Source organism: Panthera tigris, chromosome C1 (assembly GCF_018350195.1).
Source record: "Panthera tigris isolate Pti1 chromosome C1, P.tigris_Pti1_mat1.1, whole genome shotgun sequence".
Taxonomy (NCBI): Eukaryota; Metazoa; Chordata; class Mammalia; order Carnivora; family Felidae; genus Panthera; species Panthera tigris.
Window position 1 is genome coordinate 193,279,361 of NC_056667.1, and position 12,539 is coordinate 193,291,899.

General features: G+C 38.8%; 1 protein-coding gene across 3 annotated transcripts in view; it reads left to right on the top strand.

Moving 5' to 3' along the window:
- The window catches only part of UNC80 (unc-80 homolog, NALCN channel complex subunit), a 223,592-nt gene that overhangs the window by 168,368 nt on the left and 42,685 nt on the right, over positions 1–12,539 (top strand). For all 3 annotated transcript variants that reach the window (XM_007086070.3, XM_042997540.1, XM_007086071.3), the window contains 5 exons: positions 891–1,025; positions 2,806–2,944; positions 3,589–3,685; positions 7,556–7,726; positions 11,302–11,394. In XM_007086070.3, the coding sequence (XP_007086132.2) occupies positions 891–1,025; positions 2,806–2,944; positions 3,589–3,685; positions 7,556–7,726; positions 11,302–11,394 (635 nt within the window). The remainder of the gene's footprint in view (positions 1–890; positions 1,026–2,805; positions 2,945–3,588; positions 3,686–7,555; positions 7,727–11,301; positions 11,395–12,539) is intronic.

Below are 12,539 nucleotides of genomic sequence, written 5' to 3' on the forward strand. Positions count from 1 at the left end.
CCATGTACTCCTGTCTAATGTGTATCTGGCTAGGTTTAGGAGTACTGGATGAAGTTCAAACAAACCCTAGGGACTCACCCTAATTCTCTACTATGGAAATTTCAATAAAAATTATAAAAGTAATACATGCTTGTGCAAAGTAGAATTTGTTCAACCTATAGGGGCAAGAAGTTTTCTTTAGTATCAGGCCTCTCCTATTTTTAAATAGTTGGAATTTTCTCTATTTCTATAACTTTTCTTACTGATTACCAAAAGCAAATGCTCATTATAACATTCAGAAAATAAAGTTTAAAGAAGAAAATAAAGATCACTTATAATCCTCCTTCCTAGATAACCATTGTTTATACTTCTTGAAAATCTTGGCACTCTATCCTACTTTTTTTTTTTTAAAAAAGAAAACATATGGATCATACCATATATTCGAGTTTGTTACCTACTTTTCTCACATATCACTAAAAATATCATGGACATTTTTTCACATAGCTACATTTTGTGCTATAGCATCTTTCTAAATAACTGCATAATATTCTGTTACATGCATATACTATAATGTATTTAATCTATCCCAATTTATGAATAATTTAAGCAGTTTCCAATTTTCCACTATTATATGCAAATTTGCAGCAGGAATTCTTGTATATCCATCTTTGTGCGTTTTCCCAGTTCCTTTCTTGAAATAAATTCCTGGTCACAAACTCCCTGGGAAAAAGTGTATTCATGTGTATTACCAAATTTCTCTGAAGAGAGATTATACTGTTTTACTCCCATCAACCAGTTTATTAAATTTAGCCATTTTCCTCCACGCATTCCGTGGCTATGAGTTTTAAAAGTCAACACAACTCTGATATGCTGTTAAGGCATTTTCTGAATATATGCCATTTTTCCCACAGGTATACTCTGACTATGAGAGCAATCCCCAGCTGCGTCAAGCCATCGAATTTGCCTGCCACCAGTTCTACATTCTACACCGGAAGCCATTTGTGCTCCAACTGTTTGCTAGTGTGGCCCCTCTCCTGGAGTTTCCGGTAAGTGGCTCTCTGGAAATAAATGTAGACCAAATGAAAAAAAGCAAAGGCTCTTTATTCAGAATTTGCTACAGCAATGGAGTTAGCCAGTGTGACTTGTGTCTTGGCAAAGTCTCAAAGGCAGACAGAGGAGTAAGAGATTTTATGGTGGAGAAAAGGGAAGACTTCAGATATGCCCTGACTGGAGGCCATGGGTGTGGGGGAGCTGTAAGCAGGCTAACTAGAAGGCAGGGGGTAGGGGGCACATCCTATGCAATTGGTTAGGGGTACATATTTGGCTTTCTCTGACTGGTCTAGTTGGAAGAAGGGACAAGGATTAGGGAAGCTGTCAATTTTAATCAAGTCCTGGCCTTTTGGGGAGCCAATGGTTAAAGGGGTTATTGTTTGGTTTCCACTAGAGCTAGTAGGCTGACTTCCTAGTAACCTGACTTGTAGCAGGCTAGCTTCCCTGGCTAGTTACTGTGGATAGTGGGTTGGTTTCCTGAGTAGGTTACTACAGGTTCTTGATCAGTGTTCTATTTTTATATATGGGCTACTCATTTATATTGTCCATTTGTATCATCAGTGTCTCAGCTCTCTTTCTTCAACCAATGTGATAGGAATATCACATATTATTTCTCTTCATTTTTCTTCAACACTCGTCTCAGCCTGTAAGATATAAATAGACCAACTCTCCAGTTTTATACTTAATTAATAAAAAGGTAGAAAATAGAATGTGGCAAAAGGAAGAGTTCCTGATTCTCATTCCTATCACTGTCTAGTACTTACCCTGCTTTATTTTTGTTTTTCTTCAGAACACTTATGCTGTATTGCATATCATACATGTATTTGTTTCACTACTACATTTCTCTACCATACCCCAAAATAGAATTTAAGCTCCACTAAAGCAAGACCTTCACCTGTTTTTCTGTTTGCTTTTGGTTTGTTTTAGTTGTTTTGCTTGTATGTCTTTTTTGGTTTTGTTTTGTTATAATCTTGGTATACAGAATTGTGCATGGCACATAGTAATAATTTAATAGGGATTTGTTGTTTTAATGGATGAATCAAAACCATTTTAAATAGATTTGAGATGGCCGATATCTCCATTTTGGAATTATATTATCAAACAAGACCTGTAAAATGCCCAGAGTTGTGAAAATTAGCGTCTGTTTCCCCAAACGTATTTGAAGTGTTCAACTAATATGTTATGGAAAGTTCCTTTGGGAATGCAGAGTCCTTCCAACACAGACCAGAGGAAACATTTACATGAGTGATTCTGGAAGTTTACATACTGCTCTATTTTTAGGAGTTTCCACAAATATCTCTTTTGTACCAGATTAACATTTAATAGAGTCCTTGAAAGTCAGGGATTCTACTCCAAAATCATATGGTAGCATTTTTGGATGCAGGATTGTGTGAGCTAAGTACCAGATCAATGTAATTGCTATCAGTGATAATGTTATTGAAATTTGAATTCCTGGGGCGCCTGGGTGGCGCAGTCGGTTAAGCGTCCGACTTCAGCCAGGTCACGATCTCGCGGTCCGTGAGTTCGAGCCCCGCGTCAGGCTCTGGGCTGACGGCTCGGAGCCTGGAGCCTGTTTCCGATTCTGTGTCTCCCTCTCTCTCTGCCCCTCCCCCGTTCATGCTCTGTCTCTCTCTGTCCCAAAAATAAAATAAACGTTGAAAAAAAAAAAAAATTAAAAAAAAAAAAAAAAAAAAAAAAAGAAATTTGAATTCCTGATCACACCATGTTAGTGCTGAGGTGGGAATCAATAAATTAAAATTGCCTTTCTTTATTCAGGATGTGGCCAATAATGGGCCCAGCAAAGGTGTGTCAGCTCAGTGCCTGTTCGACCTGCTGCAGTCCCTGGAGGGCGAGACCACTGACATATTAGACATCTTAGAGCTGGTCAAAGCTGAGAAGCCTCTTAAGTCGTTAGGTAAAAACAGAATTTACCCTGATCTTCTTTGTCTCTTTGTAATTTTTTTTTAATAATTCCATATTGAATATTTTAACCTAAATCAAAACAGCAAAAATAAATGGAAAAGTGGTATAAATTGAATGAGTACATTTCCTTTCTCCTTTTTTTCCTAAATTTCTTGAAAATCCTAAAGAGTAAGGAATTCTCTACCATGAAAATTGTATTAAACTGATACCTCATACTGCCCTTCTGTAGTTCTGCTGTTTTCAGGAAATTAGGTTTTCCAGGCAATTCTAGGTGAGCAACTCTCTAAAATGGTCTTTATTATCAAGGAATGTATAGAACTAGAGGTAAATCAAAGAGAAAAGCTCCTGTCTTACCTTACACATCTACATGCCCTTGATAGCTTCTAATAGGTAAGATTGTTTTTTTAAAAAACTGCCCCCCAAAAGGCACTTTTATTTATCATCTGATTATTCAAAAGTAGGAAACAGAGTTTTCAGTCCTTTTAGATGAAGAAATTAATAATGTTCACGGTTTAGGATTAAAGTCTGGCGAAGAAATGGTTACAAAATATAACTGGAATGTTGAGAGTGGGAATCTCTTCTTTATCCCTGGCAAAATGCACTTTGATTTTGTGCCTTAACCTTCTGTCCCCTCAGATTTCTGCTATGGAAATGAAGACCTGACCTTCTCTATAAGTGAGGCCATTAAGCTGTGTGTTACTGTGGTGGCATATGCTCCTGAGTCATTCCGAAGGTAATTGCAGCCCTTTGTTCTGTGCCTTGGGATAAGTAAACATGGCAAAGGAAATAAAATTGAATGAATACAAAAGTTATGCTTGTTCATATCATCCTCTAATATTCTGTAATGTATGTTTTCAAAAACTAAATTAGGAAACTTGTCATTGCACAGGCTTTGGAAAATATAGTAAATCCTCATTAATTTAAAATTGCCTAAAATTTGGAATTTGTGCAGCAGCTAAAATGTTTAGTCTCATTTAGAAAATTTTGCCCCGATACGTGATATATGTTAATAGCAAACAGAATTCCAGAGCAGACATTTAAACTATTAAAGAAGATGCTTTTCAAGGAGCGGTAAGAACTCCTGTCATACAACGAACAAGAATATAAATCTTGCCTGTCATTTTGCCAAGTGTAAGGAATCCAAAGGATTCACATGGAAAATGTCATCCCAATTCCTGGATGTTGGCTCTGGTCTTGTTTATGTACTAATATGTGAAATGAAAGCCGGTCCCATCTTGCTATTAAAATAGGTGTTTTAAAGGCAGAGACAGGAATTCAAATGAATCATGGATAGCCCCGTTATGTAGTATAGATATTTAAAAATAATAGAGTTACATTCCTTTAAATATTCCTTGATGCTGGCTTAATCAAACCTCTGGCCCTCCTCCCCAGTGATATTGATATTAGGTAATCTGTCCCTCAACTTCTCAAGCTACTTTGATCTTTTCTTGTAATACCTAACTCATAAACAAAGTCCCATGTTATTTGCTATCATATTTTGGGTATAAGGATTAAGCTTGACACAGGACCACCCTAAAAACTCACAGTATGGAGGGAAGAAGTCCTACTATGTTGGCAACTCTTCGAGAAAGAAGGAAAGAACTGGGTTGATTTTGACAGTGTATCTTTATCAATTTACCCCTTAGATTGGTTTATCCCTGTGCCCTAGAACAGGATGAGTAAAGGGGCAAAAAGGAAACAGGATTCATACTAATTGAACTCTTTCTACATGAAGAATGAATAAGAAACATCCCCCTCCTAAGATTCCCAGCTTTTTTTGTGTTAATCAATGCGGATTAAACATTATGCCTGTGGTCAACTAGAAGTGTGGCTGTAGCCCTCACTCACTCCCAGTTTCCTTGGGCTTCTTCTATAATATCACAGCTCCATGAAAGCCTTGAGAAAGGATTGAAACCCTACATTAACTCCAAGTCCACTGTATTCCTGGGTGTAAAAATACCCCCTATTTCTATTTTCCGTTCCAAGTGTGTCTGAGTACTTTGTTAACAGGGTGTATCAGATGCTCTGCAGTGAGATGAAGTGATAACTTCAAGACACTGCAATAATAAAATGCATAAATATTCTCTAATATTAAAAGGCCACGGGCGCCTGGGTGGCTCAATCGGTTGAACATCTTATGCTCACTATCCTAAACCACAAATCATCTTTGCCTATTTCTGAACCCTATTCCAATGAAATATGTTAAGTACTTTTTAATGCCCGACTTTTGTTATTCACTACTGTTTCATGAGATTTGCCGACATAATTGTGTGTAACCATAGTTTGTTCTTCATTCGTCGGTAATATTTCATTTAGTGTCTACGCCACAATTGATTTCTTATTGACCGACATCTGTGTGATATCTAATTTGAAGCTATTACAAATAGTGCTGCAGTGAACATTTTTGCGTGTGTCTTTGTGAGCACACATATCTGTATTTCTGTAGGTAGAAATGCTATGCTAGGTCATAGAATATGTGTATGTTTTGCTTTAGGAGATACTACCAGTTTTCCAAAGTGGTTGTATCAATTTCCATTCCCACCAGTGGTGTATAAACGTTCTAGTACTCTCGTGCCTCATTAGCACTTGATACTCAGTCTTCATTGTAGCCATTTTGTTGGGTTGTAGTGAGATCTCATTGTGGTTTTGATTTCTATTTCCCTCTTGCAAACTGAAAGGTTTGGAAGTTTTCCAGATGTTTATTGGAATTTGGATATCTACTTTTGCAAAGTACCTCTTGAAGTCTTCTACCCATTTTTAAATGAGACTATCAGTATTTTTTAATTTGATATGTAGAATTTGTCTAAAGAGTCTGATGTGAGTACTTTTTAGCTTATATGGACTGATGTGCTGGTAAACATTTAACAACCAGTTCCCTGGGGGAAGAGAGTCCCTGACACATAGCATTGCTAGTTTGCCAACATGTAGCAATTGCTGAGTACAAGATGGCAGCATGACATTGACCTTGGGGTTGGAAACAGAAGCATATGTAGGCTTCCTTGACCTGGTACATGCCTACTCCAGCATACCACTGGTTATGTGTATTTCAAATCACATCTCTTACTCTTTGACTTATAGTTTTACTTACCTAACATCATCTTTCAATGAACAGAGCTCTTCATTTTAATGTTGTCCAACGTACCACTCTTTTCCTTATTGCTTAGGGCTTTCTGTATCCTCTGAAGAAATCTTGGCTAACTCAAGATTATGAATATGTCCCTTTATATTATCTGCCAGATGCCTTATTTGTTTTATCTTCATATTCAGATTGATAAACCATCTGAAATTAATGTAGGGTATGGTGTAAAGTAAGGGTCAAGATTTCTTTTTTCCATATAAATACTAATAGACAATAGATCAAGCTCCATTTATGGAAAAGACTAGCATTTCCATTGCATTGCAATGTCATCCTTGTTATAAATCAAGTATTTGTGGATTTGTTTCAGACGCATTATTCTGGTCCATATGTCTATTTGTCTTTCCTGTGTTGTGGGGCCATGGAGCACAATGACCAACAAAAAAAATTTTTTTTTGTTTTATTCCAAGAAAGAATTCTTGAGACATTGTATGGTGCAAATTAGTGGGTTTATTTAAGTAGCACAGGGGCAGGACCTGTGGGCAGAAAGCTGTGCTTTTTGCTGTATGCAGGTGGTTGTTATAGGCTTAGTGCTCAGGGGGGAAGGGACATGCAGGGAGTATTAGATCATAAATGTCTTCTTCGAACTTCTCATAACACTACTTTTGCAAGATTTCTCTGGTGCTTACCATTTAGTTCAACACTAACTGTTGATGAAGCACACAGGCAGTCATGAAACCCTTTAAGACTGTAGCGACCACCGTGTATTTGATCCTTAACGGAACTATGCAGGCTATAGGTCAGCCTTCCGGACTGAAGGTGAACATTTTTTGCTTCCATCCCTCATCACTCGTACCAATATTACACTGTCTTAGCATTACAGCTTTATAATAAGTTTGATTGGTGTTTGTTCTTACTTTTACCTTCAATGTTTCTATGTACTTATGTTTAACATGGGTTTCTTATTAGCGAAATACATTTGAGATTTTTTATTATTCACTCTAGTAAGCAGCTATTTTCAGACCTGCATCACAGTGGCTATTTCCACAGACTCTTTCTCGAAAACTGCTTAAACTTTAAGAAGCCAGCCTCCCAGGGAAGGGCTTTATCTTGGGTAAAATTTGTTTCAGGTAAAAAAATCACTCTCAGCAAATCCCTGGGTGGAAGCTTTATTGATCATTGTGATGCCTGTTTCTCTAAATAGGGTGCATAGCTTCACCAATTATTCTATTGTTCTTTCAACGAGTTGTTTATATGCTATTTTTCCCCTCCCCACTAGGTCATATTCTCCCTAAAGGCAAGCAGGCTTTCATCACCTTTTACTAGATGCTTAATTAATTAATTAATTAATTAATGTTGGTCAAACTTCCAGCTGCTCTACTTACTCTTGAGTTGGGTGGGGTGGGAAGGGCGCCTAGAATCAGTCATCACTCTTGAGGCTTTTCATTCCTCCACGTTCCTAAATATGACACAGCCAATAACAGTAGAATGTAACATGTGACTTGGTTGCCTTTCTGTTGATTAAAGTCTCCAGATGCTGATGGTCTTGGAAGCTCTGGTCCCCTGTTACCTACAAAAGCTAAAGAGGCAGACGTCACAAGTGGAGACAGTGCCTGCTGCCCGAGAAGAGATCGCAGCCACGGCTGCTCTCGCGACATCCTTGCAGGCCCTCTTGTACAGTGTAGAGGTCCTCACCAGGTAACCCGTCGCAGAGATGTCCATGACCTTACAATGTGTATATCTACCAAAAAGATGAAGAAAAACATGCGGTGACTAAAAATCTCTAATAACCCTATCTTTATTGATAGACACTTGCCCAAATTCAGCCTTATGTGGCTTAAAACTGCAAACATTCCCTAAATTGTTTGGATAAATAGTGCTACTCTGAATAATTAATAATAATAATAATACTAGGGGCACCTGGGTGGCTCAGTCAGTTAAGCATTTGACTCCGACTCAGGTCATGATCTCGCGGTTCGTGCGTGGGTTTGAGCCCCACGTCAGGCTCTGTGCTCCAGAGCCTGGATCCTGCTTTAGATTCTGTGTCTCCCTCTCTCTCTGCCTCTCCCCCTCTCACGCTCTGTCTCTGTCTCTCTCTCTCTCAAAAATAAATAAACATTAAAAAAATAAAAAATAATAACAATAATAATAATAATAATAATACCATGAACATATTTGCATGGAGCTTGCTGAACTTCTGTGGCAGTTTTAACCCAGTAGTGAACAGATCTTTTTGTAAAAGGGCCAATATAGTGAAGATGAAAATGTGATATGTATTTTTATTAGCTTTTATATTATTTTATGAGACATGAAATGTCTGCAAGTCCAACGAAGCCTTCTTTTATTATTTTACTGTTTGTAAAGAGCTGTGGTTTTTGTACTGTCGTTTCAGACACCATAAAACAAACATAAATGACAGAATTTTATTCTCCTCCTAGAAATAACAGGTTCTCTGTGAGGCAGGGCTCAGTGGTGCTGGGATAACAGGCTGAGGGATTTGGGAATGGAAAGGTACATTGACACCAGAGTTCAACCCTAAATAAAGGACGAAGAAGTTAGTCCTGTCGCATGAGTCTTGGGTGCAGAAGCAGATGGCATTGAGAAGCTGGGTGGGGATGGAAGGGATGGGGGCAGACAGAGTGAGAACTGGAAGAGGTGGAGATAGGAAGTTCTGCAGATGAATGGCTTTCTTTGTCTGTTCCCACATACAATTAGCCAGAAAGAGATATTATTCCCTAGAGTGGAGGTGGGGAAGCCTTCTCCCTACGTCGGTGTCTTTGCCCCTCCATCATTTGGCCACATCCTTAGCCTAAATTCTGTCCGTGATTTACTCCCACCAAGAGGCACCAACTTCCCCAGCCCCATCTTGCCCTGTTGATGAAAAGCCTAGCTGAAATCCCTCAGTCCAGGAAGGACTTTTCTAACATGCACGAGCAAGTGAGAGAGGGAGGGAGATTGTGATTCATTAAGTCAATATATGTTTAGCTTCTAATCACGAGCTGCATTGCCAACCTAGGAAAGCAGAGTGTAGCCCAAAAGCCTTTGGTAGACTGCCAGTGCTGAAGAGCCCATGTGCACCTGGCAGACAAGATGGGAAGCAGTGGAACGGGGCTCCGTGCCAAACTGCCTCTTCCAATGGGACGCAGTCCCAGTGCTTTGATGATCGTTTCATGAAAGTCCTAGGAGGAAGAACATCCTAAGGAGAACTATCAGACTTACATTCTTCCTTCTGCACCTATCTGGTTACATCACGAGCCGCCTCCTGCAATTAGAGGAGAGAAGAGCAATCCGGTTTTTCAAATGCCACTTTTATTTCTCCTCATATTGTGCAATATTGGTGCTTCCCTCCTTTCTATAGGAGAGAAGTTAGTAGGTCAATTAACTTATCCAAAATTGACTTACCCAAAATTCTACCAAGAGTTATGGATGGAGCATTGGCATTTAAAATTCTGTGGCTCCAGGGGCCCTGGGGTGGTTCTGTCATTTGAGCATCTGACTCTTGGTTTCAGCTCAGGTCATGATCTTATAGTAGTTGGATTGAGCTCCATGTCAGGCCCTGCACTGTCAGCAGAGCCTGCTTGGGATCCTCTCTCTCTCTCCCTCTCTCTTTCTCTCTCTCTCTCCCTCTGCTCCTCCCCGACTCATGCTATCTCTTTCTCTCTCTGTCTCTCTCTCTAAGATAAATAAACTTTAAAAAATAAAAAAGTAATAAAATAAAATTCTGTGGTTCGAAATATTCCAGCGTATTTAATATTCTTTTGGTGGAGAGGAGAACTAGCCTTCTCGGTCAGCTGCGATTATTCACAATAAAATCAGCTTTGCTGTTTATACAAAAAGAAGATAAGAAGAACCCCATTTCACTTCCACGCTCCTAATTTCCTTACTCATGAAAAATAATTAATAGTTATAAAGGGAGTAACACACAAGTAAGTATATTATAATGGTATTAATGTTAATTTTCTAGTGTTATCTGATATGTTACCACGAATTTAGGGGCATAAAACAAAACATTCATTATCTCATATTTCCATAGGCCAGAAGTCTGGGCAGGCTTAGCTGGTTTCTCTGCTCAGGGTCTCACAAAGCCAAAATCAAGATAGCAATCACGCTGGGCTCTTATCGGAAAGTTCTGGGGGAAACTCCTTATCTAAGCTTGTTTAGGTTTCGGGCAGAATCCAACACCATGCAGTTTTAGGTGTGAGGTCCTCTTTCCTTTTTGTCAGCCAGGGGCCACTCAGAAGGTACCTGCCTTCCTTCTCACATGGCTCCTTCTATCTTCCAGTCAGCAATGGTGCCCTGAGCTCTTCTCATGCTTCAAGTCTATCTGTTCCTAACAAGGGAAAACTCTGCTTTTTAAGGGCTGGTGCCGTAAGATTAGGCCTACCCAGATAATTTCCCTTTTGCAATATAACATATTGTAATCACTGAGGTAACACCAGGAGGAGTATAGGTCTCGGGGCCATCTTTAAATTCTGCCTACCACAACAATGGCACAGGAAGACAAATTCTAGTGTGACTGTTAAAAGCTTACTTTCCAGCCACACCCAGCATACAGAAAATGAACATTATGAAAGCAAGCCTTAAAGAATTCGTGCAAGCTTTGAAAAGCTGCATCATCCTTTCCATGTCTCAGATGCTGATACAGAGGCAAAGATTACCTAGTATTTAAAGGAAACCCTGCAGGTATAAAATGAGATGATTCAAATCTACTTCTGAGTGTCTAAATTACCTACTTATAACAGATACTAATTTACTCACTTCTTTGGGTAGTCTTAGGTATAATTTTGACTAGAAGGATTCTTTCATTCTTTGATTGTTTTTCAGAAAAAATAAGGTGGTTATATTGATTACAACATGGGTAGCCAAAATGGTGTATACGCCTTTACCATTTACGTATTGTCTAAAATCATTAACTTCCTGATACCTGTCAAATTGAAAAATGAGCTCTTAACTCTCACTGAATCCTACAGACTTAGAAGTCTGAGTTCATAAATGTCTGGTTTGAAGTGTCATAGTTTATTACTCAAAACCAAGAAGTAGAAGAACTTAAATCATGGTATGTTAATACACCCCTGGGAACCAATGTTCCCTTTAAAGTGACTCTCAGAACAGAGACAGCAAGAGTGTGACAGAAAAGCCCAACTAGACAGTCTCTTTTGAAGACTCTGCAAGTGATTTAAAACTTAAGTGAGTTTCCATAACTTGAGGACTTTGTAAATGTTTCTACTTCTCTTGCTGTTGTTTTGTTGTGGCCATTACTGTCCCTGTTGCAGGCCCATGACAGCCCCACAGATGAGCAGGTGTGACCAAGGTCATAAAGGAACCACCACAGCCAATCACACCATGTCGTCCGGGGTGAACACCAGGTAATTCACTCGCCTTATTCATCTATGGCCCCTCCGTTTCATACAACCTGAGTCTCAGCTGTTGGGAATGAAAGGAATCTTGAAAATAGTCAATAATGAGTGTGAAACTCTCCAAGGAAAAGGAAAGAAGGTGAGAGTTTAGAGTTACAAGGCTTCTTTTGAAAGCATCGAAGAGAAATCCAAGCCACCTTCATCAACTGACATTTGTGGCGTTTTGTTTGCATGAACGTGAAAGATGTTCTGTGCCTCCTGGGTGGTCTTTGAACTATTCCAGTGTTGTTTCATTTGCCTCCAAGAAAAAGCCAAATGAAACAATAATAATCAGGGGGTGGTTTCTCATTCCCGGGGCAGTTATACAGGGTCAACTTTCTTTCATCTGGACAGATTTTCCATGCACATTTCATCCAAATTTTGCATTAGGTCCTTAAATGATGCTTTCATGGTCATTGACTTAATCTACCTCCCTGTTTTGGTGTAACTCAGACACTGGCTAGACTAGTTAATACTTAAGCTGTTCATTCTGTGTTAACCTCTAAACACTCTAACACACATATACACACGCACAGGTTTAATTAGCTTCTTCCCCCAAGGAAAATTTAAGATAGGGCAAGCCCAAAATCGGTTAGAGAAAAAGTTCTCATCTCCCACTATGGAGTAGCTAGTTAGTAGAGAGATCTTAAGGAGAAGCTAAGTAATTTTCCCTCTGAAACACAGTTTTAAGTATGTATTATTCCTTAGGTAAAGTTAATTCCCTGTTCATCAGGGAATAAATAAATAAATAAATAAATAAACAAACAAAATAAAATAAAGTAAAATAAAATAAAATAAAATAAAATAAAATAAAATAAAATAAAAATAAAACAGGGGCGCCCGGGTGATATAGTCGGTTAAGCATCCAGCTTCGGCTTAGGTCATCATCTCGTGGTTTGTGGGTTTGAGCCCTGAGTTGGACTCTGCTGACAGCTTAGAGCCTGGAGCCTGCTTCAGATTCTGTATCTCCCTTTCTCTCTCTCCCTTCCCTGTTCATGTACTGTCTCTCTCTGTCTCTCAAAAATAAATGTTTAAAATTTTTTTTAAATAATAAAAAATTAATAAATACCGAACCCAACTGTAAATTACTCGAGTGATGGTTAACTCATGCCTCA